We start from the raw sequence: 27,106 nt of genomic DNA, 5'->3' as shown, positions 1-27,106 counted from the left end.
GAAAATTGTAAAGTTGGGAGTTCACAGTCTTCACAGATCACACAGTTCCACACTTCTACTTCTGACCAGTTTGTCAACATGCATCATCCCTCTATCTATACATTTGTCTCTTTCCTTCTTCATATCTCTCAACATTCAACAACACTACTAAGACTGCTCAGCTGACAGCTGGCATATTTATTTAGAGTTTAATCAAATGAAGAAAAAATATGTTCTTTTTGTTAAATTACTAGTAAGATTTTAACTAGTTTATAGTGTTCATAGATACATGTTAAAAGTGTGATTAATCAGTTATAAAAATTTTATTGATAGAGATTTTTGTACACGAAAGATATTCATTATTATTAATAAGTTTTTCACCAATATTTTATAATGCTCATGAATACACACTAGAAAAATCCTTACAAGTTGTAATATATGACTATAAGGGTAAATAAAAAAATTATGATTATATGAAATACATATTATACATGTCGTAATGTGAGAGGTAATAAATATATAGCCGCCCTATATAAGATATTATGTGAAAATAGAATTTTTAAGAGTATACGAAAGACATATTACACGTATCACAATGTAATAGGTTATCAGAATCGTATGCATAGTGTATTCTAAACTGCCACTCAAAACTCTGATACATGTTACTTAATGTATGACGTAAACTTAATAAATATTTGTTACGGTATGTGTAAACAAAACTTTTTGTACAGGTAATAGAATAAATAACGAATAAATAAAAGACGTGTATTTCGCGTATATGAATATAATAGGTTATTTAAAATCATATGTTCTAAACCACCGCCTAACATTTTAATTTATGATATTTTGTGTAAACAATTTTTTTTGTACGGAAAGATAGAAAAAATAACGGATAATCAGAAAATGTGCATTTCACGTATATTAATAATATGCTAGGTTATCAGAATCATACGTTCTAAACCATCACTCAAAATTTTAGTTCATGTATATTTGTGTATGATAGTAAGATTTATTATGATTTATGAATATTTTTTTGTTCTTCTAATTGTAATTAAACCTAATGTAAAATTTTAATCGAAGTTTATAGGTATTTTTAAGATTGATTTGGATCATGTCAACATTAGTAAAAAATAATCGCTTATGTTTTGTGAAAATTATGTTACGTGAACAAGGTTTTTACATACAAATATACAATACCATGCATGGTAGTATTTTTAAGCGAATGTGTGTTTATTATTCAAATCGAAACATCATAATCAAGATTTTGTCTTTGCCGAATTTGTATCGCAAAAAACTAAACAATGTACTGAGATCAGACAGTGTTAGTATTTACAGCGCGTGTTAAACTAGTATAGTAAAAAAATAAAAAATAAAAAAGCAAAGAGAGTAGATTTTAAGGTGGTCAAAGAGGAGGTGTTGAGTGTTGACACGGCTACCGGATGCTGATAAAGGCAGATGGCTGGTGAATTTAATTCAGCTGCGCAACTCACGGGTAACCGTCTGCCCCCGCTTGGTTTTTACAATATTTAAATTATACTTTTCATTTTTTAAAAATTGCTCAAAATACCTTATTTCCAATTTCATGACCTTGAGTGTCCCATTTCGGTTGTTTAATCCAAAACACCGGTAAATGCGCTATTTTATTTATTACATCATCATTATTCATAAATTCATTTATTACGTCAGATATTCGGTATTTCGGATAACGTATTATGCGGCTAATGTGACATTCCGTGTTGTGTATGCCGTATTTAGCGACTGATGCGACATTCCGTGTTATTAGAGCATCTGCAACCATATTCACCTGTTAGGTAAAAAGTCTAGGTGTCAACATGATTTAGATATTAGTTATAAAATATATCACTTCAACCATTAGACCTGTTAGCAATAATTTTAGATATCCTTCATCCCGTCTTCTATATCTGTTGATCCTCTAACCATTAATTAAAACATCCACGTCAGCTTTGGTGCCTTATTTAAAACTTAACCTACTCTGCACATTAATATATACATATATTTATATTACACTTAATATATATATATATATATATGAATCAAAATATATTAAAATTCTTATTTTATATTTAATATTTTAAACTTTATTATATTTATTTTAATATACAATGCATATTTTTATGAATACAAATAGAAATAATATAATATAATATAATTATATATTTTATAATATATATATAAGTAATGTTAATTAATTATGTTTTGATTATATTTAAACATGTTAATATATTTCAATTGAAATAATATTAAATTGCTATTATATTTAATATATTTTCACTAAATATATTATTTATATTTTCACTTGTATTTAACTAAATATATACTAAAATTATTTTAACATATAAAATTTTCATATATATATATATACATAGTAAAAAAATAATTTTATTGAAAATAGCTAACCACTATACCTAGTACCACCGTCCATCGGAGTAAAACCTCTTAAAGATTCAACAAATTTTAAGATAATGATCATTTAGCTAACCATTTTAGCTATTAGCCTTGGAGATGCTTTATCAGGTCTGATGCAACATTCGAAAATCGGTAAATGTATGTAAGGAGATTTTCTTTTTAAAATCCTTTTTCTACACCCAAATTTGGTGATTATGTTGACATTTTTGTATTTTAAATTTCACATGTATTATACAATTATGTCAAACAACTATCACATATAAAAACCAAAAAAGAAACGATATGTAGTTATATTAAAAAAAAATACTTTAATACAAATATTTAATTCTACCATTATAAAATGGGTGATAGAAATGGAAATATCAAGTGGATGAAGCTGTGACGCGGAGGCGGTGTGTGGTCAACTAACTACTCCACCACTACCAACATCAACATGTGAACCCACCAAATCCACTAGATGTCTTGCTCCATCATCATGTGTTACACTGTTCCTAATAAGGATTATGTTTTAAAATTAATCAGTCGCAGTAATTTAACGTTGATTGTCCAAGTGTAACGCTGCTTTCGGTGGTTATAAACGAGAGTTTAGTTTAGTATACTATAGTCACATCACACACACACCACCATTTCAGCTAACCTTTGTGATTTGGCACTTGCCTTTGTCTATCTCCTCAAATAACTCTATCTGGACCCGTTGGCACCCACCTTTTTACGCTTTTTCTCTCGATTGGGGTCTCCCCTTTTTATATACGAGTAATAATTTTAGAAGTGCCAAAAACGATTTGTAATTGGTTGTTTTTTCAGAGATGTAAAGAACCCTGCATGTGTTAATATATGTTTATTAATTAAAACTTGTTATGTAAATTTTGAAAGCTATTTTGAGAATTATTTTGATACTTTTAGTAGTATTGTTAATATATTTACTTTTATTGCTATACGTGAAAGAGTTTTTTTGAAAAATATCCACGTTGAAAACGATTTATGTGAAAAAATTATCATTTTTTTGAAAAAATATGCAAAAGTATATTTTTTCAATTTTTATCGGTAAAAACATATTTTTACAAAAATTCTATTTACCCACTACTTGATGCAAACGCAACGGAACTCCATACAACTAGATACAATCCGAATGTAACCAAAAACAACCTCGAATGCTATAAAAAAGGCAGGCAACCAATTGAATATTTTGTTAATTTTTGTTGCACCTTATTTTTCAACCATTTTCAGGATATAATAAAATTGTAAAAAAAATTAGAAGTGGTATTTTTATTTAGATCTCTAAAATAGCAAATATAAATATATAAATTAACATTACTAGTTTATAGCCCGTGCATTGCACACGGGGATCTCAAAAATTATTTAATAAAATAAATAAATAAATTTATAATTCAAATTGAATAATATAATTATGAAAGATTAAATTATCTATATAATAAATGTACTGCATCTACATATTATGATAAATTTATTTAAAAACTACTTTCGTTACATATGTAACTTCTATGTTATATATTTTGTGAGATTATTTTTATAAATAGATCCGTTAAAATTTAAAGTTTACTTCAAATCTGTATTAAAAATTTATCATAAGTGGTTTAAAAAAAACTTACCATAAATAACACAATTCATATTTAAAATTGTATTGCAAAGTTTCTATAACTAAAATGAGTCATAATAAGTACATGAATCTTTTATAGATTTAATATGGATACCAAACCTAAATATGGATAGTCCACTAGGTCAAACTAAAGTTAAAAATCATATCTGAACCAAAATATGGATACCAAACTTTAATAAAAGGTTATCCAACAATTTATAATATATAGATTTCTCTTACTTGTACTCACATTTCGACCTTTTGTATTCAACAAAAATATAATACAAATGACATATATAAAAATTAACGGTAATATGTGCATCACTTGGCATTATGAGATAGTAAAACTATATTAGCCGGTACACCCCTCATTCTGGTTGGTTTAATTATTTTTTTAATTACGATTATCCAATCTTTTTAATTTAGAGACTGTTTGATTCAAATAATAAAATAATAGAATATGACCCAAAATCGAAACATGCCAATAACGTATAGTTATTTTTTTTCAAGGTGCTAGATATTTTGGGTGTTGATTGACGTTTTAAGGTATACTGGACACTTAAACATCAAGAATGATATATTTTGATTATTATTTGATTATAAAATGTAACACTAGATCTATACTATTATGTTAAAGACGAAATAATAAAAATTTGGTTAGTAGTTGGTTTGTTTATCCTAATTATAGTAATATTTAAAATAAAATAATAATAAATAAAATAATATTTAAATATAATTATATAAATACAAATAGAATTATAACATATCTAATGAACTTAGTTTAAACAAGATAATATATAATATTCACCCGAGTCGGGCTAAACAAAATTATACAATTGATCTGATGTAATAAAAAAAAATAAACTACATACATTTACTGGGTTTTGCAGTCTCGGATTAAAACAAAATAGTAAAGACTAATAAAAATTTGAAAAGAAATTTGTTTGATCGATATAATGTAGACTGAAACAAAATAATTAAAAAGATAAAACAAAATAATATTTGGAAAAAAAATGTTTAGCTCATCTAATATCATTAGGCTAAAATAAAATTAAATGTATTATCCATTCGGTCTAACACAAAATAATACTTATCTCGGGTTAAAATAAAGTTAAACAAAAAATAAATATAATTAGCCGGATTTGGTTGATATAACAGGCACGAAGTTAAAATCAAGATTTACTATCTTATACTAAAACAAATTTATAAATACTACTGATCAGACAAAAAAATAAATTTTACTGAACCGACCTAAAACAAAAATAAAATTTGAAACGTAATAAGTTGTTTGATATAATGTCATCACGCTAAAACAATGTATATTATCTATTCAGTTTAAAATAAAATAATATTCAACTTCGAATCCCATATGTCGAGAATTTATGATCATATCTCATGAGTCAGAGCATGTCGTTTAAATGTGGTTTATACTTAGTTCACGTAATTTGCAGGCTATTGCATGAGCCCGCGAAGTTTACCCAGTGCGCACTAGAAGGGTAGTGGTCGCGACTTCACTACTATAAAAAAAATAAAAAAATAAAATTAAAAATAAACTAAATATAATTAGTTGGTTGACATAATGGTTCTGAGATTAAAACAAAATAATGTATAGTATTGATCTATGCTAAAATTAAACAAATTAAAAAATTAAAATAAATCTGACCATAATTAGTTGGATGTGGTTGGTATAAAATAATTCATAAATTGTTGATGTGACCTAAAATTTACTTTTTTAATTAAAACATAATTATATTTTATAAACACATTAATAAATATCAATTAAATTTTATCTTTTAATTAGTGTTATTTTTTTAATCAAAATATCATTAAATTATACACATGTATGTTTAAAATTATTATCATATTATATATTTAAAATTTTCTAGTAAATAAATTTCTGAACTTAACATTTTCATTTAAAATTAAATTAAAAAATTATATACTTTTGAAAATAATCCGTGTATCGCACCGATTTTTGGCTAACATGTATTATTTATCAATTATTGATTTTCATGGTAAATAACCCTCGCCTCCTGTAATGCTTAAAATAACTTTTTTTTTGGCGAACATTCCGATAAATTCTTTAAAATATTGAATCTAACAGGAACAAACCCCCGAACTGTAAACTACAATCTGACTGTGAAATAAAAATTTAATTTAATATGGATCACCTGCAAATCAAAAACCGAAGAATTTTTTAAATTGCATAATAGCTAAATTTTAAATATGAGTTTCCTCTAATATTTTACTAAACTACTGCCAAACATGTCGGATAATAACTCATACATACTACTATATAGCTTGCAGATAGCTGGATTGATATTTCCCCAGCTGCTGCTTCAAAGTCACATTTATAAGTTATATGCATTGGATATTCATGACTTCCGATATTAGATCAGTGTGATAATAAAATTCAATATATTTTCGGGATATCACAGTAATTTGCAGTTCTTTGGTTACTTTAGTTTTCTTTTTAATTCAAAGATTTTTCATTCTCAGATAAATTTATTTTAAGTTATTTCAGCAGAATTGCGTGAACTCTTAACTAAAAATACACAATATTGCAAAATTAGGAATCAAACTTAATCGGTTGATATATCGATTTAGAATTAATCAGAAATTATGAATTAATTGGAGATATTTATTATATTATAAAATTTATAATTATTTATATTTAAAATATTCTAATAATTTTTTTTATAAAAATTAGTCAAATATTAAAAATCGAAGAGAATTAATCAAATAAATCGGAATATTTTAAAACGCCTAAGTTACGTCAAGAAATGATAACTAATGCTCAGTGAGTACACGACCATATTTTCTCCTTTGCACTGGGAGAAAGTAATACAAACCAGCAAATGATGGTGCATTATTAATCTTCATCTGTAAGCTTGAATGGCTGGTGGTGGTACATTTTAGAATTTAATGATTAAAGTTTCTCTATTATAATAATATATATTACAATACTCCAATGAAATGGTTATGGTTTGCCTGGGAGATTTTGAATCATCATCACTAATAACATAACTTAGTGGAGTAAGTGACATGTTTAGAAACTTTAATTAATCTATAATCTATTAACATAGTTTGTTAAAAACTAGTTAGTATACTATTATTATAAACTTGTTGATGTTTGAGTAGCTGTAAGAAGTATATTGTATACCTTTAATGGATCAAGAACTTAACAGACCTGTGTAAATTTGGCACAAGTCAGTCCACACTCCACAAGTAAGAACTCTCCCAATATACTTCCCGGCCCGGCCCAAATATTTATGATCTCCCAGACTCAGTACCACTTTGCTAGTCAAAAAAAGGATGCTAGCGTTTACCTGCTATAGATTGTTTCATAATACCAAAGGCACGTTGGCGTAACATTTTCAAAGTCCAAACTCATTCGTCATCATCATGCGTTAGGGCTGGGGTGAACGCGGGTCAGGCTGAATAAGTTGGACCCATAAAAATGACCCGATCCAATAAATTCGATTTGTAAAATTTTAACCCATTAAGCTAAAAATATTTTCTTAACCCAACCCTATTATCGATACATTGGGTTGGGTCAGGTTGGGTTTCAAATATTTAAATATAATAATAACAAATTATGTCAAGTTGCTAACAGCCTAACACATTAAGCTGGTAACAAGTTGTCAACTAACAAGTAACCTGATAGTCTAACACAATAATACTCAAAATAGATATTAAGTTCAAATACAAATATTGCATCAGTCCACAAATAAATAGCAGCTTAGTTTTAAATTCTAACTTCAAAGTTTAAACTTCAAATAACATCATAAATCTTAATAGAATTATCCGTGGATAACATCAAACATTGTCTTGAATCTTGGCTGTGTCTTGGGCAGCCTTGTCTATGTTACCTACAAGTTCAAAGAATAAAATATGAATGTAGATAACATTGTTAAACAAGACTAAACTGGAAAAGTAAACATGGTTAAACTAATTGATCAGGTTTGTTAAGCTGCTAAGCATGAAGTTTCAAATTTTAAAGTCATACATCTCGTAACATCCTAAATTATCGAAATTAACAAGTTTTTCGACTGAACAAATAATTGAAACAATTATACAATTGACACGTTGTAACAAAAAAACATGAAATTTAAACATTAACAAATACGGACATATATAAAAATTATCAGTGAAGCTAAGCATGAAATTGTTATAAAGATGTAAACTTGGAGTTGGGGCATCAAAGTGAATCTTTATGGATAAACAACTAAAAGATTTAAATTGGACTGGGGAAATTATATACCTTTTGTTTGGTGAATAATTTGAAGGTACGAAGGTGAAGACGGAAGAGTGAAGAGCGAGAGAGCGAGGCGGGATTGAAATTGGAATATAACCCTAACCTAGGTTAAATGATTGTAAGTTTGGAATTTGACTAGAATAAAATGAATAATATGTAATGGGATAAAATTAATATATATTGGACCTGTAGTTTAATTGTATGTGGATTGGGTTGGGTTGAGTTAGGGTTAAAATTGGTTAAAACCTAACCCAACCCAATATATTCGAGTTGTAAAAAATTAAACTATTTAAACCTCAGTTTTCGGTGGGTCGGCTTGTGCGGCCGAAATAAGGGGCGGGTTGGGTCGGTTTATTCGGTTTAGTCGATTTTTTGTTCACCCCTAGCTAGGGCGATAAATAGGGGTGAGCAACGGGTCAGAACCGGACCGTATCGAACCGGAACCGAAAGAACCCAGAACCGAAATAACAATATTTCAAGAACCGAACAAGATCCGTTTATATGTAAGAACCGAACCGGAACCGAACCGTAAATTTCGGTTCGGTTTAGTTCCGAACCGAAAGAACCGAAGTTATATCTTATTTTATATTTATTTATATTTGATATTATTTTATATTCTAACTTTTTAAATTTTGAGTAGTTTTGGTTATTTATTAAGGGTAACTTAGTAAAAAAAGATTTTTATTAGTGGCGGATCATTTTAAATTCGATTACTTTGTAATATATAAGAAGAAAAATATTTATAAAACTATTCGAAACTCCATATATATTTAAAGAAACGAGTAATACAATAAAAATCATATTTTTCTTAAAATTTATCAAAATATTATAAATAAGAAAACATAATACGTAAGATATATACATATATTTATATATATTTTTGTATTTATTCATTTATATACGGTCTGATTCGGTTTAGTTCGGTTCCTACGGTTCTTACGGTTCTAGGATGTTAAGAACCGAACCGAACCGAGAACCGAAATTTCTAGAAAAATAAGAACCGAACCGGAGCCGAATTAGTGAAGAACCGAACGGGAACCGCAATTTTTGATCGGTTCGGTTCTCGGTTCTAAACCGGGAAATGCTCACTCCTAGCAATAGGGTGTTCATGGTGGGTAAACACTAATTCAAGTCGCATAAGTGGGAACTACTAAATTAGTGTTTATCCACAAAGTACACTAATTATATATGAAAAAATTAATGAACAAAAAAGACACGGTATAATTAAATTGTCCACGATAGTAAAAAGTTAAAATATTCATATTTGTTAGTTAGTATTAGAATAAGATATAGAAATTATATTATAAATACTGAATATCTTAAAAATTATTTATTTATTTATTTATTCAGTGTCGTGTATCTATTTCAAAAAATAAATCTGATACAAATTATATTTATATTTTTTCGTGTTCATGCTTATCTATAAAATTTTCAAATATAAACACTAGTTATTTCTGTTTTCGTACCGTATTCACTGTCACGGTGCCAAAATTGTCAATTCTAGTTATGATATACACTGGCTTATCCAAATATTTAATGTTTATATATATATTACATAATAAAAATAAATTATCATCAAAAGTATGTTTAATCTATTTAAAAATTATATCATTAAAATGTTGATTTCATCTATTTTAAAATAATAAAAAATGTTTACATTTTTTAGAGAGTGTCCGACATGAATTTTAAGGTGCATATAAAGTATAGTTCTGTAATTTTTTTTTTACAAATTTATTTTTCTGAATAAAAATTAAAACATTCAACTTTTGTTCAAAAAAAAATAATTGTAAAAATAAGTTACATAACTATACTTTTTATACACCTTAAAATGCGTGTCAGACACTTCTCCAAAAATGTAAACAATTGGAAGGGACTAAGGGAGTAACTTTTAGTTTTAAATAAATTATAAAAAATATTTTTTACAATCGATAAAGTATTGGTCAATTTAATAAATGAAGCATATAGAAATTGTAATTTTCTTTAAAAATAATATTTTTACAAAATTTTTTAAACTAGGATATTTTCGAAAAAACCCAAATTTTATCCATATAACTCTTTTTATAGATTTTGTTCGAGAAACTCTTTTCTACCGTTAAACAATTTTGTATATTTGGGATGAATGATCATCGAATATCTCGAATCAATTTAAAGAACAAAAATATCATATTTAGGTTTTTTAAACGGTCTGCCTGCCAACAAGGTTACACGTTACTTAGCACAACATAATTGTTTTTAATTTGGAATTGTCGATATTTTAAGAATTAATAAAACTTAATAATTTTCTTGCAAAAAAAAAACTTTAAAAATTCAAATACATTTTTTTTCTTGTGAACACATAAAAAGAAATTTTACACATAAGTAGTGTATGGCTGTATGCTAATGTGACTTTGCAACAAAAATGAGTGAAATCAAGTGTATTGGAGTGGTGGGCGGGGGCCAAATGGGCTCCGGAATAGCTCAATTAGCCGCCGTTAATGGCATCCAAGTCTGGCTTCACGACACTGACGCCGAAGCTCTCACCGGAGCTCTATCTTCCATTTCTGACTCTATTCAACGCTTTGTCTCTAAGGGTCAGCTTTCTCAGGTCCATCTCTTAGCTACCCTTTTTTCTATTTGTTTTAAAGTTTGAACCTTTGGCATTTTTGAGTTGATTATTTACATATGTATATTTTGAAATTCATGTGAATGAATAATTCTTGATTGAATTTAGCTTTTCTTGATTTCTGTAGCAACCCTTTTTGCTAGGTGTTTTTAAGTTTGAATCTTTGGCCCTTTTTGAGTTGTAGTTACATATGTATATTGGGGTTCTTGAAATTTACTTGAATGGACTAGTTCTTGATTGAATTGAGCTAATCTTGATCTCTGTTAGCTACCCTTTTTTCCTTGGTGTTTTAAGTTTGAATCTTTGGTATTTTTGAGTTGATTAGTTAGTAGTTACATATATTATATTGGGGTTCTTGAAATTCATGTGATAAAACTAATATTTGATTGACTTTAGCTAATTTTGATCTCTGTAGCTACCCTTTTTTCTTGGTGTTTTAAAGTTTGAATCTTTGGTCCTTTTTGAGCTGATTAGTTTCATATATATTAGGGTTCTTGAAATTCATGCGAATCAACTAGTTCTTGATTCAATTGAGCTATTCTTGATCTTTGTAGCTACTTTTTTTTTGGTGTTGTAAAGTTTGAATCTTTGGCCCTTTTGAGTTGCAGTTACATATATATCGGGGTTCTTAAAATCCATGTGAATAAACTAATTCTTGATCTTTCTAGCAACCCTTTTTTCTAGCTGTTTTAATGTTTAATCTCTGGTCCCTTTTCAGTTGACGAGGTTTATATGTATTATTGATCTTTATGTGTGTGTATATGTTTTGGGTTCTTGAAATTCATGTGAATATGCTCTTTCTTGATTAAATCTTGGTATTTGGTTATGTATGGAACTTATATTTCTAAATTATAGTTTTATGTGCGTAAAGTTTGGGACTTTATTACACAGGAAGTGAAAGCTGAGGCTTTGAGATGTTTAAGGTGTACTTCTAATTTGGAAGATCTTGCTTCTGCTGATATTGTAATCGAAGCCATAGTGGAATCTGAGGATGTGAAGAAGAGACTCTTTGTTGATTTGGATAGAATTGTTAAGAAAACTGCAATTTTGGCGTCCAATACCAGCTCGATCTCCATCACTCGTTTAGCTGCTGTTACAGGCAGGCCTCAACAGGTTGATTTTTAAAACTTTACAGTTTGTGCAATGCGAAATATTTTTTTCATTCTCTTTACGTTTAATGTTAAAACTAAAAATGCTTGGGTTTGTAGATGTAGTTAACTAAGAAGTTATGCGGGTACGAATCATCTGATTGACTTGTTTTACAAATTCTTAGTCTTAGTTTTATCTTTTAAAATGATTGCAACTTTTTGTAACTATGGTTTGAGGAAAGCAATTGGAGACTTTTAAAGGTAAGGAAATGGGGTGTTAGGGGTTGTTGCCAACTTCTGATAGGCTTGCGATTATGCATGCACCATCTAACTGATAGGGAGGAGTTGGGTTCATAATTGATTAACAAGAAAAAACATTACTTATCCTGGAATTTTACTATAGAATTTTGCATCAGAGAGATTCTTCTAACTATACCGTTTTCCGCTTTCTGCTTAGTATACATACAGATTAGTGATATGGTGATGATGATATATGTAGCAGAGTATCAGATTTATTTCATGTGTGATTCTATGGTAGTGTTTTTTTCCTGCCAAAGTGATAGAACTTCTATTGAATTTATGTTTTAATAAATCTAATTGAGTGATTCCGTACAGTGATTTTGTTGGCAACTTGGCTTGTATGTTGTTGACAATGTCTTTCTTAAAAGTATTACTAGTTGGTAACCCGTGCGAAGCACGGGTCCGAAATTAAAAATAATAGTATCACATTATTAATTGCATAAAACTGAAACTCATAATCCGTGCAAAATACAGATCTAAATATAATATATAAAATGTTGTTAAAATATGTAGTTAAAAAAGTCGAAGTTAAGTGTAACTCTAAAATTTCAACGTATAGTTCTAGTTATGCATGCACCTAATTATTTGCTTCTGACATGTTAACTTACTAATACAATTATTTTAAAGTTAGCCGACGCTTGGATGTTCAGCAACAAAAACAAATTGAATTAATATAGATAGTTGATAACCCGTGCGACACACGGGTCCGAGACTAAAAATATCGAATTAATATTTGTAGAGAATTATTCATAATACGTGCAAAACACGAATTAAAATTAATCTATAATATCAATATTAAATTGGTACTTATAAAAAATAGTTATGTGGTTAAAAAGAATCGAATCAGTTATGAAATAATTCTAATTTTGCATTGTTTTACTTGATATAGAAATTTAACATATTAATTTTATTTTTGTGAAACGAATTGTATCTCTATCTTATGAACCAAGTATCTGTTCTTTAGATAATTTAATAATAATTAATATAATTTGATAATTATCTTATAATTAGATTTTGCAATATAGTTTATTTAATATTACTTAGTTATCGATAAAAATTACGATTGGATGAACAATAACTAAAAATAAAATAAAATTTACAAAGAATAAGTCGTTTTGTGTTAAAAACAAAGTTTATTGAGAATAGAAGTCGACTTATATCAGGTAAGTACCAAATTTGGTACTTTGGTACTTTAAGCACCAAATTATACATTGTTTCGCTTATTAATAAAGAGTATAGATTTATCTGTATCTGCAAAAGTCAAGACATAGAAAATATATTGGCATAAATACAAAGTATATGTCCCATACTGGAACAAACTGTTTAAGGTTTTAGCTTGTCCCATAATTTTAGTAAATATATTTGTGATTACTGTTGTCATCATTGCAAAATTATGACGTGGCTAAATTTGCAAAGCTATTAATGGATATTGAATCTATGATATTTAAATTCATATGTTGCACTCTTTGCTTTTTGTTTATTACATATTACTACCATGAAGCTCTTCTACTTTTCCCTTACAGGTGATTGGCATGCATTTTATGAATCCTCCGCCTATCATGAAGCTGGTGGAGATTGTTAGAGGTGCAGACACTTCAGAAGATACATTCAATGTGACAAAAGCACTGGCTGAGAGGTATTGACTAGAACACTTTTATTGCTTTCCTTCTCTTTTTAGAAGCAATCATGTTGATTATTATGCTAATTTTGTGTAGAGCTTTATTTTACTTCATCCGACTCTCACCCAACTATATAACCGGTCCATGATCTGCTTAATGCACAAGTAGTTAAATTTGCAGGTTTGGAAAGACAGTCATATGTTCTCAGGATTACTCGGGCTTTATTGTAAACCGAATCCTAATGCCCATGATAAACGAAGCATTTCATGCACTGTACACCGGAGTGGCAACTAAGGAAGACATTGATACCGGAATGAAGCTCGGAACAAATCATCCAATGGGTCCTCTAGAGCTTGCAGATTTCATCGGACTGGATGTCTGCTTATCTATAATGAAAGTACTTCATGCAGGCTTGGGCGATAGCAAATATGCTCCTTGCCCACTTCTCGTTCAGTTGGTGGATGCCGGGCGCCTTGGCAGAAAACGAGGTATTGGGGTATACAATTACAACAAAGCATCTAAAGAAACCAAACCATCATCACCTCGACTCTAAACCATTACCAGAATAAAACATATCTAGAATTTCACCATCATAACTACTATAAATTAGGCCGTATGTTTACTCAATAACAGTGACTACCTCGGTGTCTTTCTTAGGGAAGTGCTGCATAATCTCTACCCTTGACAATGGGTGTACTCTGTATCATGTATTTGTGGAGTAACTAATTATATGTCACCATCACATTAGCAGAACAAAGAAAACATGTAAATAATATGAGCCGGCATAGTCTCAGCAGCTCACGATCAATTGTCGTGTTCAGAGAAAACAAAATTTCAATTCATTTAATAATTGAAGAATATACATTATCAAATGTTTAACTCATGTTTGTCAACGAAGCAAACACCATTTATTTAGGCCTGTTTGTGTACCAACTTATAAGTTACTTGTAGCTTATAAGCCAATAACAACTAATGTCGAAGTGTTTATCGATGTTAGGAATAAAGTATTTTTTCTTCACTTATTTTGATTTTTTGTTTTTTTTATTAACTTTAGTTTTAAAAAATGTTTTCTAAACTATTTTTCTAATATAATAATCACGAATTAAGATAATTTTATTTATAATTTATTTATTTTTATTCAATTAAGTAAAAAAAATTATGACTTTTATCCAAACACTTATACAACTTATAAGCATTTATTTACTTATCACTTATAAAACACTTATTCATTTTAAATAATAAGTTATTTATTTTAAAATTTCCCAAACGGGCACTTAATATTCAAACTCTTTTCAACAAAAAAAATATCTTAGATTTTATTAAAATACAGTATAATATAGCAATCCAAAACATCATAATAAAATTGATGTAGCACACCTAGCTGACTGCCTTGAAACTTTTATCTGCAATATAACTACTTTGTGTATAAGAAGAAAAAATCGATATTGTTTTTTTCATCTACTCTCCAATATGATGAGAACATACAAACAAGCAAACAAATAGACAAGTCAGATTCAACTTTACGTGACATGTGAGTGTCTCTGCTAACTTAAATTCAAGTTGGCAACTGTGGGTAACTGGGCACTAAAGTATGAAACAAGTAGTTGATATAGTAAAATTTACTTCAAAAATAATGATATTTCATTATGTAGTTGGTGTTCCTAGAAAAAATTAAATTGTGTTTTGTATATAGATCTTATTGGACAATGATTTTTTTTTTTAAAAAAATAATTAAGCTTAAATATCTTAAGAATATTGTGGAATGAGCCGAATCGAACCCGGAACGGAGTAGGCATGAGATTAACCTAAACTTTCTTTAACAAGCAGTTGGTATTACTAATATATAAGTATTCCACTGGAAATATGTTATTTGATTTCTTCATATAATAATCTTTGAAAAAGAGACAGAATTCTCTATTATATGAGAAACAACGGAAATACAAAAAAAAACGAACTTTAACTCATCATTTTTACAATGATTTTCAAGAGATTCTCAGATATAATTACCGCCTATTTCATTTTAACAGTCATTTGACTTTTGTGAGCTAATTTCTAAGTCCTTCGAATAAAAAATATATCTTAAATTTTTTATTTTGAAATAATAATTTTTACTATACGATCAATGTACCCGGAGATCATGCAGAAAAATCAAAACATTTAAACAGTTAAAATGAATATTAAATTATTATACAGAGGCAGGTAGGGTTATCGATAATTGGGTTAGCTGTATATAACATTGTTCTAAAAATCTCCGATAAATTCCCGATTCAACCGATTAATCCCCTACAAAGTATCCGGCCGATTCGATTTTTGAAATCCGATTAATTTTTACGATTTTTTATTTATTGGAGTATACATAATTATTTATTAAAATTAAAAATTTATATATGAATAAGTATAAAAATTATGATATATTAAATATATATTTGTTAATAAATAACTAATATAATGATAATAATATTTTAAATATAATTTAATATTATAATACATCCGATTTTTACTTCCAATTAATCCCCGATTTTCAATTATGCCTAAATCGATAACTCGACAAATCTTTCCCGATTCCCGATTTTTACAAAAACCAGAATACACTACTTACCAAAGTTCCATATATAGCATTAAAATTATTGTACAAAAGTCTACGCATGATTTGAACAAGTAATATACTCCCTCCGTCCCACCAGGATGCTCTGGTGGGCACGGAGACTAATATATATATATATAAAAGTAGGTAAAGTAATGAAAAATGATGAAAAGTGGTTAAAGTTGTAGGACCTATTAATATTTAATAATAGATTTGAGAGAGTGAAGAAAGTTAGTGGGTGTAATAGTGTTTTATATTATTAAAAGTTTACTATTTTTGGAATGTAAAGAAATGGATGGGACAACCCAAAATAGTAACTGTAAAGAAATGGATGGGACAGAGGGAGTAATACTTTACCAAAAACTGTACTTATATTATTATTTAAGTAAATTTGACATTGTGGAGATCTGATAAAATCTCAGTTTACCAAAACCTAAACCATAAAATATTAAATATCTCTCCGGGCTTCTTCAACTTCACCTGGAAAATTCAAGAAACAGAAGAACATAAAAATGGAACCAGGGTTAATGAGCAGTGCAGCTGACGCTTTGCTAGAAAAAGAAAAAAGTGAGAGTGATACGAGGTGTTGTTCATGGCTTAATAAGTTGTTAGACGTTGAAGAAGCTAAAAGACAGGTGTTGTTTTCACTGCCAATGATCATAACAAATGTTTGTTACTATTCCATTCCTTTGATCTCTGTCATGTTCGCTGGTCATCTCGGTCAGCTTCAGCTTGCTTCTTCGAATCTCGCGAATTCTTGGGCTACTGTCACTGGCTTCTCGTTTATGGTACTTTCATGCATTTACAGCTCTTTAATTTATTTGTTGTTTTAAATGTTTTGATGAATTTATGCGAAAAATGTTAGAGTAAGTTAGTCTAGTTTTTGATCAGTAGGTGTATTCCTGTAGGTGAATTGAAGGAACAATGTTAAGTAACAGACTTCTTTTTGTTGATATAAATGGTATTGTAAAAAGGGCTGCTAAAATGCTTGGTTTACAATTTACATACAGAGTAAATGATGTTATGATGACGATATTGTTGAATGTGGAGTATCGAATTTACCTGATGAGTGATTCGACAGTGTAAGTGTTCTGTTCCTGCAGAAGGGATAGAAATTTTGTCAAAGTTATGCTTTGGTAACTCTAATTGAGTGATTCCTTGTAGTATTTGGGTATACAATTATGTTCCAAATTAATTCCTTCCGTACTTAGTTTTCTTTCTTATAGGGATTATTTATTTAGATTTGAAAGACAGAGAAAAACGGATCAGTTGAACGCATAGTGTCTGACTATCTGTTAGAGTATATGCATTTGGCCTTTTGGGATTGGAACCAACTACTTGAGGTTTTAGTTTGTCACTTAACTTCATTGTATATGTTTTTGAGTACTTCTGTCGTTGTTACAAAATTAAAAGGTGTAATCAACTGTATGATTCTTGATTTTACTTATATTTTCCATCATAAATCTCTTCTATCTATGATTTAATTAAAAATATCAAGCCAAAGATCCCCAATACAGCTAGTAGAGCAGGTTTTGGGTCACATATTACAAACGTGCATAACAATGGTTCCTTAATTAGTTAATTGCTAAATTCTATTCTCTTGCTTTTTTTCAGTGTTCCACTTAATAGAGTGATTTGAGTTAATGTATGTTTTCTTCGATTCAGGTTGGCTTAAGTGGTGCACTTGAGACTCTCTGTGGGCAAGGATATGGTGCAAAACTATACGGAATGTTAGGAATATATCTACAAGCCTCTTGCATAATATCAATACTCCTTTCTTTCATCATATCTACTCTCTGGATATTTACAGAACCTATTCTAGGATTACTTCATCAAGATCCTGAAATTTCAAAGGCAGCTTCCCTCTATATAAAGTACCTCATACCTGGACTATTTGCATATGGTATATTACATAACATCTTGAGGTTTCTTCAGACACAGTCTGTGGTCATTCCACTGGTTGTTTGTTCTTTGGTCCCCTCAATCATTCATATAGGCATCACCTATGCTTTAGTTTATTGGACTTCCCTAGGCTTTATAGGAGCACCATTAGCAGCTTCAATTTCGTTATGGATCTCAGTTCTTATGTTGGCATCATACGTACTCTATGCAAAGAAATTTAAGCGAACATGGGAAGGTTTTTCTTGGGAGTCCTCTTATCATGTTTTTGGTAACTTGAAGCTAGCTATCCCCTCTGCCGCCATGGTGTGGTTAGTTTTTTACCTAAACAATATCTCGGTTTTGTTATTGTATCTAAGTTGTTGAAAAACAAAAAATATTAGCCAGAACATTGTAATAACATCATACTGCCAATTCACGAATACCTAAAACGTTGCTACCCTGGAGCTTTACAGATAAATTTCAAAATTCACTAGGAAATCCAGCCCAACTTCACCATGTTAGTCGGAATCAAAATGAATGGCACAAACTAAATAATCCAAAATTTAGTGTGTATTATATATAATAGTTGTTACAATTGTTTTCTTTCATTTTGCTAGTTTGGAGTATTGGGCGTTTGAACTTCTGGTGTTACTGGCAGGAATTATGCCAAACGCTGATGTAACTACTTCTCTGATTGCAATGTGGTAAGGCCGCAACCTTTTGTTTTCTTAAAATTGTGATGTGAGTCATTCATTTCCAGTGATTTATATATTCATGAACTCTATATTGAACTGAGTTTTCATATTTTGCAGTGTGAATACAGAAGCTGTGGCATATATGTTTACTTATGGCCTCAGTGCTTCTGCAAGGTTAACCAAAATTCCAGTAATTACAGTTAATACTATGTGTGCTTGCATTATACTTAAAGCACCTCCTAGTCTTTGTTATATGTCGAAACTCAAAATTAATTGGAAAATGTACATTTGTAACAGCACAAGGGTGTCGAATGAGCTAGGAGCGGGCAATCCCGATAAAGCTAAGCATGCGATGAAGGTCACACTTAAGCTCTCTGTCATTCTTGCTGTCGCAGTTGTGCTAGCTCTTGGCTTTGGTCATGATATATGGGCTGCTTCCTTTAGTAATAGCTCAATTATAATAGAAGAATTTGCTTCGGTGACACCATTGCTTGTCATTTCAATAGTAGTTGATTCCATTCAAGGAATCTTGTCAGGTAAATCATTAACTATCAGTGTTCTTTAAATCTATTTGTTCATCCTTATTTGAAAATCAGAATTGATCCAATTTCTGGTGCAGGGGTGGCAAGGGGATGTGGCTGGCAGCATCTTGCTGTTTACATTAACTTGGCAATGTTTTATCTCATAGGAATGCCGATCGCAATGCTGCTAGGTTTTAAGTTGAAACTATATGCTAAGGTGACAAAAACAGCATGTCTAAGATATTGTTCACTGCAATTACGTTCTACATTTCATTAATACCATTAAATCTGTTGTTTTGTTTTATTTGTGCAGGGATTATGGCTGGGATTAATTTGCGGACTCACATGTCAAGCGGGCAGTCTGCTATTGCTAACAAGGTTCGGTGCATGGAATAAACTGGAGCTTAGTGGAAGTATGCTTCGAGAAAGTACAGTTCTTGTTTGATCAGATATTGAAGCGATTTTTTTTTTAAATTATTCAGTTTCTCAAGTCTTCATCTTAATCTAATTATTAACTCTTGATGATCAATTTTATCAGGAGGGTCCTGACTTTTCTTTTCCCCAGTTAATTTTAAGATGTGTTTAGTTAGTTGAGCATATATGGCCAAACTGCTAAAGTTTAACATCTGATAAGCTCCACGATTTAAATCTGAAGAATAAACAAGCTCTACTACTGAATTCGAACAATGATTTCGTGGCCTTCAACCGAGACACTAGGGCTCTAATTACTACATACAATATTTCCTGAACTTATAACTTTTTTGATATTCTATGCCTATACTGAATCGACTGGTACTTAGGTGTTGGTGGTAGAAGAAAGTACCCACTAACAATAGCTATAAATACTGATAGAATGAAACCAAGTGGAAATCCGATCCAAAATCCTGCCCACAATAACCATGGATCCTCTGCACTAGTATCACCCTCATCTCTGGTATCCGGTGTTAGCTCATCTCTTGAACATTTCACCTCAATTTGCATCCCACATAATCCACTGTTGTTTGCAAAATAGCTCAGAACATTCATTGTGTCCATTTGTCTACCCCGTGGGATTGTCCCGCTTAGTTTGTTGTTACTCACATCTAATACAGATAGTTGATATAGCTTCCCAAATGATTCTGGAATCACACCAGAGATGTTGTTGTTTGACAAGTCCAATGTCTCTATACTCTCCAAGTCTCCAAAGCTTTGTGGTATATTTCCTGACAATCTGTTGTTGGAGATGTTAAGTTGCTTCACTCCCTTTAGATTTCCTAAGGAAGCTGGAATATCACCAGAGAGCTTGTTCTGTGACAAATCCAACAAAGAGTAGATATCGAAGCTATGACTTGATAGGACTTGAAACACCTTTTTCCAGTTCACTTTTAAGTGACTGGTCATCTTCTGGGTCATTTTTAAGTGACTGGAATCTTTCCAGCTCTGTATTAAGTCACTGAACACATCAGTCGCTGTTGAAGATGTAGTGGGAATTTCAATCATTCCCCTCAGATTTCCCAATTCTAAAGGGATACTCCCAGCAAGATTGTTGTTTGAGAGATCAAGAATTCTGAGGCTACTTTGGTTGGAGAATGAGTTGGCTGGTAGTGAGCCATGTAGAGAGTTGTTACGTAGAGTCAGAACTTGAAGGGTCGGTATTTGGGAAAGAAACCTTGGGAATTGACCGGTGATGTTGTTGTCATGGAGATCAAGATGCTCTAGCTGATTCATAAATGTTAGGTTCCTCGGCAAGTTTCCAGAGAATTTATTTTCCCCCAGTGCAAGAATTTTAGTTTCTCTACCAAATGAAACGGGAATGTCTCCCGATAATTCGTTAGAGGATAGATCAATATAAGCAAGTAAGCCATCAGGATCAAATACCGGGAATGTGTTGCCAGAGAATCTGTTGCTTGACAAGTCCAGTAGCAAGAGACGATATATATGTGCAATAGATTTCGGAATGGGCCCAGAAAAATTGTTTCCAGAAAGCATAAGTAACATGATCTCGTTTGCATCACCTATATTTTCAGGAAGCTCTCCTGAAAAATTGTTCCTTGACAGATCCAAAATTGATAAACTTGGAGATTGGAAAAGTCTAGATGGGATAGAACCAGTAAGCATGTTATCTGACAGTAGTATACTTCCAACTTCCATCTCTGCAAGCCAAACCGGGAATCTTCCTGTGAGCTGATTGTCACTCAGTTCAAGAAAATCGAGATTCTTTTGAGTGGAAATCCATTCTGGAATGTCTCCAGCAATTTTACATGATTTCAAAGACAGTTGAGAAAGCATACACTTTGGAATAATTCCAACATCATTATTCCAGTTCATCTCGTTTCCTCCAAGATACAAATTCTTGATACCCTCCATGTCAAATAACCAGGTAGGAATTTCTCCAGAAAGCTTATTATCATTCAGCCGAAGCGTTTCTAGTTTGCTCAAGTTGAGTATAGAATGCGGTATGACACCTGTGAAGCTGTTCTTGCTCAATGCCAAAGTAGATATGTTGGACAGAATTCCAATCTCCCTAGGAATTTGCATCACTAATTGGTTATTGCTCAAATCTATTACTTCCAATCGCCTCAAATTCAGAATTGAATCTGGAATTCCACCCAAAAATTTGTTCTGGCGAATAGAAAACTGCTGCAACTTTGTCAGATTTCCAATCTGTTCAGGAATACTTCCGCCAAGAAAATTCTCATATAAGTTCAATGTCCTTAAATTTTCTAGCTTGCCAATTTCACCACTTAAACCACTCTTCAGTGAATTAGTACTTAAATCAAGAACCTGCAGAAACCTCAAGTGGAAAAGTTCTGCTGGAATTGAGCCATTGAAGCTATTCTGTCTCATGTCAAGGTGAACTAGTTTACTGAGATTTTCCAACCCTTCTCCCAAAATTTCTCCTTGTATACTATTTGAGGAGACATCAAGAAACATTAAGGATCTGATGCGAAAAATGGGCTCCAAGATTCTTGAACTCACTGCAATATTGTCTTGAAAAGGCATAGGATGCAGAGCGTCCATGTATAGAGCTGTTATGTCACGAGAACGTGAATTACAAACAACTCTATCCCATTTACAACAATCAGAAGTGGAGTTCCATGATTCTAAGCCAAAAAATGATGTTTCGGATGATGAGTTTGAGGAATTGAAGATAGTGAGTACAGATAATTTGAACTGGAGAAGGGAATGTTTTTGATAAGCAGGACAAGATAAGCAAGGCATGAGCATAAGCATAAATATTGAAGGCACCAGTAATATGATCAAGCTTAGTGCTTTGGCCATTGTTCTGCTATATCACTTGCTTTTGTGAAAAAGGAGTTGTATAATTTATATAGAAAGAAACATAGAGTAGAAGTTGTGCATGATCTTGCATTCAGAATGTAAGATTAATTTAACTTGATCTGGTCTCTTTGTGATAGACAGTTTACCTCAAAATATTGGAGTTGACATTGACTTCTTTAGATTCTAGTCCTTCTCCTCTAGGAATTAATATTTTGTTTTGATCCTTATGTTTACCACAAAGATGAACTAATATGTTTTCAAAGAAATGAACTTCCAGGATAAAGTAATAAAATTAGATTTTCCTCGCACTTCATTTTCATATTCGCGTTCCTACTATTCTTCTTACCCTCTTCTGTGAAATTGTGAAACATTATAGTAGAACACAAAGGAGACAAAGAGAAACAATATTAACTGATATGCAAGTGTTGGATTTTACCTGGAACAATATAAAAATATTCTATTACTCGAGTAATTGTAATTTCTGGTTAACGCCAAGTCTGTTCCACATTTTTATTAAGTATTTTCATCAGTTGTAATTTTTAGCTAAATTTATAACTCTCCATCTTATTCTAGTCATCTTTAGATAATCAGTTTACTGAACAGTCCCAGTGGAGGACTTTATTCAGTGACAAATTGACCTAGTAATTGTTATGCTTATGCTGTTGTGCAGTGCAGAAAGTATACTCTATGTGATGATTTATCACTGTTACTAGTGCCAGTTATAATTGGACCTGATATACAGTCTCCGTCCCAGTATGAAACCGAAAGCTGGACCTTAAATTTTGATGAATTGAAACTGTTTCACATAAGGAAATAAATGTAATTAAGTATTTTTATCACTAGTTCCATTACTAAGTAACCTAATCACGATTAAGAGTGAAAACAATTAGAACAGTACTTGCAATATTTACTCTTTCTTTTACTTCAAAGCTGTCTCAACATTACCTGAACTGTTCCTACATTAAAGTACGCAGGCTAAATAATTTTTCCACTTACTAATGCAGTGCAACAGCAAATAGCAGTTTAGGTCGAGCAATTGATTCAGAAGATTCTCAGAACAAGGACTGTTTTAGGCCGGTGAGTTTGACACTGTTTGTATAATTAAGCACTGGTATTATATGAGTTCAAGCACTGATAAATTATCATAATATGATCATGTGGAAGGTTATCCTTATTTATCTGCAAAGACAAAAACATTTTTGTCAACAGGATATGCTAATTGTATTCAGTGTCAAGCATACATAGCCCAAAACAACTAAAATGTATGTTCCAGTATTTCTAAATTGATCACCAAACTTAGGCCTAATGCTAGCTTCTGCTGATGTTGAGTCAAGATTTTGTTCAGCCCTTGTGTCTTGAGTCAGCTGGTGCATCACCTCACCTGCATCGACTGTCATGCTGAATAGGTTTTGCAATAATATATCACTCCATATCCTATCGATCAGTAGCATACATTGGCATTCGGATGATCTCATCTATCTGATTTAGTAGTACCTCTTCAGTGATGTTGTCCTTAATACTTCTCATAACCTTTGTGTAGGTGTTGATTTCATTTGGGGTTGATTTGTCTGGCCTCATTCGCATAAAGACCCATACTTCTTTCTCGATATCCAAAGAACACTCAACAATCTTACCAGAGTATAAGGATGGATCAGTTTCATCCTTGAAAATGATCTTGTTCCCTTTCATAAGCTTTTTCTTTCCCCGCTCAGAGAGATATAGTAGCTGGCTAGACTCAACCATCTCATACAGGAAATCAACAGAGTTCATTGTTGCATATTTCCACTTCAGAAGTTGTTCACACGTACGAGGGACATAATGATCATCCCAACGCTGGAAGATAAGGCCATCTGCATCATGTGGAAGCTTTGGAATGAATTCCTTCAAAACTTTGGGAACACTTGAAAGAATCCAGAAATCCTTCCTCCGTACCCTGAATGGTTCCAAGTCATATCTGTAGTACGGATTTCTACTCTGACATATGTTATATCGCTCCTGGTTACGTGGTTCAATAACTTCTTTCTCGATCATCTTCCAACGTTCACAAAATGGTCGCTCTGTAATAGAGACTTGATTGATTGCCATCATATCATATATCAGATATCTTCTTTCCTTCTTAAGTGAGCCGGGCAAAGTATCAATTATCATTTCCCCATCCAGTAGTGTAAAGTGGTGAGTCTTATCTTCCGCTGCACCTTCACCAGTAGCTCTACAAGGAAACCTCATTTGGACCCGTCGAAAGTTGAATTTCCTATCAATCAAGTAACATCCATCCATAGTAATCAGCATCATATATCGTGTTCCATCAGCTTTCCACGTAGCAAAGTACTTGTGTTGCTTTAACAGTTCTAAGTTGACACTGTTCAGTGAAACTGGATGTGATCCCGGAAACTGTGAATGGCCTTTTACCCCTGCAGCCCCCAATTTCAGTGCTTGATAGCAGAACTGTCTCATCACTTCTTGCTGACAAGAAGGGATACTATCTCCCAAAATGTCATCATTTGTCATCAACCCCTCCATCTCACGCCTCTCATTTCCCGAAGAAGCAGAAGCTTCATCATCCTCCTCATCATATCCCGAAGACCTCTTCCACTCCGGAGTCAAAGGACAAACAATCCCATCAGGCTTCCTCTCATGATAAAACTCATACAAGGCATCAATATAATCCTGTTTATAAATTCCAGGAGGCCGTGCATCAGCAAAAATCTTAACAGCCTGAGTAACCGACAAGGCCATAACCCGCATAAGATAATGAACAATCATAAACCCCGTCCGATTATGTCCATGAGTACAATGCACAAGCACATACTTCTTCCACTCTCTTTCACTAAACTGCTCCACCTCATAAACAAACCTATTCACAGCTCCACTATCCGGAACAGAATCCCTCCCCTTACACGATATCTTAACATACTTAATCCCCTCATTCCTCCAATCACTAACCGAATAATACCTACTCGTATTCGTAAGATCAATCACCATCCCAATCTTCCTTCCCAAAACACTCTGTTGCCTAATAACCTGCCTGTAAGAGTATCTCTTTCCAGGCAAAACAAAGTCATTAAAATTCTCGCCAAGCGGGACTTTAGAAGGAACAATGCAGCCAATCTCATTACCAGCAGCCGGGCAATCTAACCAGCCCGGAGGCAGTTGCATTTTTGCATCAGGCTTATGATGTTTTAATTCAGGTTCAACAATTTTTATTTGTTTGTCAATTTTATTTATTTGTTTGTCAATTATAATCGTTTTCTCAGGCTCAGGAGGCCGTTCTCGTTTGAGACGTTGACGTCTTTCTTCGCGCTCTCTTCGATAAATTTCCACAGCAGTCTCAGCACGGGGCGAGGCGTATTGATCCATGGTTGTTAATTAGCAGCTCTTCAGAAAACCAGGGTTTTTATTTCCCTGTTTTTGAAGAGGGGAGAAATAACTGACTTTAAGAGCCTGAGGCTTGTATTTATAGACAAAAGGGGGCTAACAAAATCCTAACCGCTATTGGATCCTGTTTACAATTGGGCTTGTTACTGATGTAAAACTATTTTATTGGGCTTGTTCGGCCCACTATCTAACGACAAGTAAATTTAAGTTTTAATATAAAACTTTAAAATCATGTACGTTATTTTATTTTGTAACTTACGAAATAATTACACGACAGTATAAAAGGCCATTATTACCTGTGTAAATGAGGCCTACAATCAACAAATATATTCTACTCATTATAGAAGTGCATTCATTCTCTTGACCAAGACTTTGGGCTTTGGAAAAAATGTAAATATTAATAAATTGCCTCATTCAAAAAAAATTAGAACTTACTAGAGAGGGCGGCCAAATTATTTATTTTTAAAGCAAGGAAATAAAATTTAAAGGGCTTTTAAAAAAATATAAAGACCAAAAATATTTTTACAAAAAATACTGTCATTTTTTTAAAAACTATTTTTTTTTGTTCGTAAAATACTATTTTCAATTTTTTTTTGCAAGAATACGATTTTGCGTAACTGGATTCAAATAGATGCAATATTCGATAAATATTTCCAACTCCATTCAATCTCATGCAACTCAAATGTAACAAAAAAACCCGATTCAACTAGTTGCATATCTGTTTAAATTTGATTGATATTGATTGAACCATATTTTTGCAAATTTTTTTGAAGATAATAAAATCGTAATTTTTTAATCTTTTTTAAAGATTTTTGATAATTTTTCAAATTTAAATAGCACTATAATAATGGATAATAAATATAAATGGGCTGGATACACGGGCTTTTGTCATACGTTTCTTTTATCCAATTCCAGGACC

The 27,106-nt window shown here is 31.5% G+C and overlaps 4 protein-coding genes across 8 annotated transcripts; 2 read left to right on the top strand and 2 right to left on the bottom strand.

The window, feature by feature from the left end:
- Positions 1 to 10,626: 10,626 nt before the first annotated feature.
- LOC141711631 (uncharacterized) lies at positions 10,627 to 14,749 on the top strand. The gene is made up of 4 exons (XM_074514216.1): positions 10,627 to 10,845; positions 11,755 to 11,976; positions 13,775 to 13,887; positions 14,051 to 14,749. Exons 1-4 carry the CDS (start codon positions 10,660 to 10,662, stop codon positions 14,421 to 14,423), a joined length of 894 nt encoding a protein of 297 aa, XP_074370317.1. The 5' UTR covers positions 10,627 to 10,659; the 3' UTR covers positions 14,424 to 14,749.
- A 2,095-nt stretch (positions 14,750 to 16,844) lies between these two features.
- On the top strand, positions 16,845 to 26,378 carry LOC141711630 (protein DETOXIFICATION 19-like). Of its 5 annotated transcripts, none has more exons than XM_074514215.1 (9): positions 16,845 to 17,242; positions 18,120 to 18,664; positions 18,953 to 19,039; positions 19,148 to 19,204; positions 19,328 to 19,566; positions 19,650 to 19,768; positions 19,865 to 19,964; positions 23,817 to 23,889; positions 26,067 to 26,378. In XM_074514215.1, exons 1-8 carry the CDS (start codon positions 16,967 to 16,969, stop codon positions 23,837 to 23,839), a joined length of 1,446 nt encoding a protein of 481 aa, XP_074370316.1. In that variant the 5' UTR covers positions 16,845 to 16,966; the 3' UTR covers positions 23,840 to 23,889; positions 26,067 to 26,378. The 5 variants fall into 5 exon arrangements, with proteins under 5 accessions (XP_074370316.1, XP_074370315.1, XP_074370312.1 ...); XM_074514214.1 differs by lacking the exon at positions 26,067 to 26,378 and adding an exon at positions 24,353 to 24,471; XM_074514211.1 differs by having other exon boundaries at positions 16,846 to 17,242; positions 19,865 to 19,979; positions 26,067 to 26,377.
- Positions 20,264 to 22,756, bottom strand: LOC141711629 (uncharacterized). The gene has a single exon (XM_074514210.1). It carries the CDS (start codon positions 22,750 to 22,752, stop codon positions 20,302 to 20,304), a length of 2,451 nt encoding a protein of 816 aa, XP_074370311.1. The 5' UTR covers positions 22,753 to 22,756; the 3' UTR covers positions 20,264 to 20,301.
- LOC141713851 (uncharacterized) lies at positions 24,141 to 26,169 on the bottom strand. Its single transcript, XM_074517419.1, has one exon. The coding sequence runs from the start codon at positions 26,167 to 26,169 to the stop codon at positions 24,247 to 24,249; it is 1,923 nt and encodes a 640-aa protein (XP_074373520.1). The 3' UTR covers positions 24,141 to 24,246.
- Positions 26,379 to 27,106: the final 728 nt, after the last annotated feature.

Source organism: Apium graveolens, chromosome 3, assembly GCF_009905375.1.
Source record: "Apium graveolens cultivar Ventura chromosome 3, ASM990537v1, whole genome shotgun sequence".
Lineage (NCBI taxonomy): Eukaryota > Viridiplantae > Streptophyta > Magnoliopsida > Apiales > Apiaceae > Apium > Apium graveolens.
This window is presented reverse-complemented; position numbering and strand designations above follow the sequence as displayed.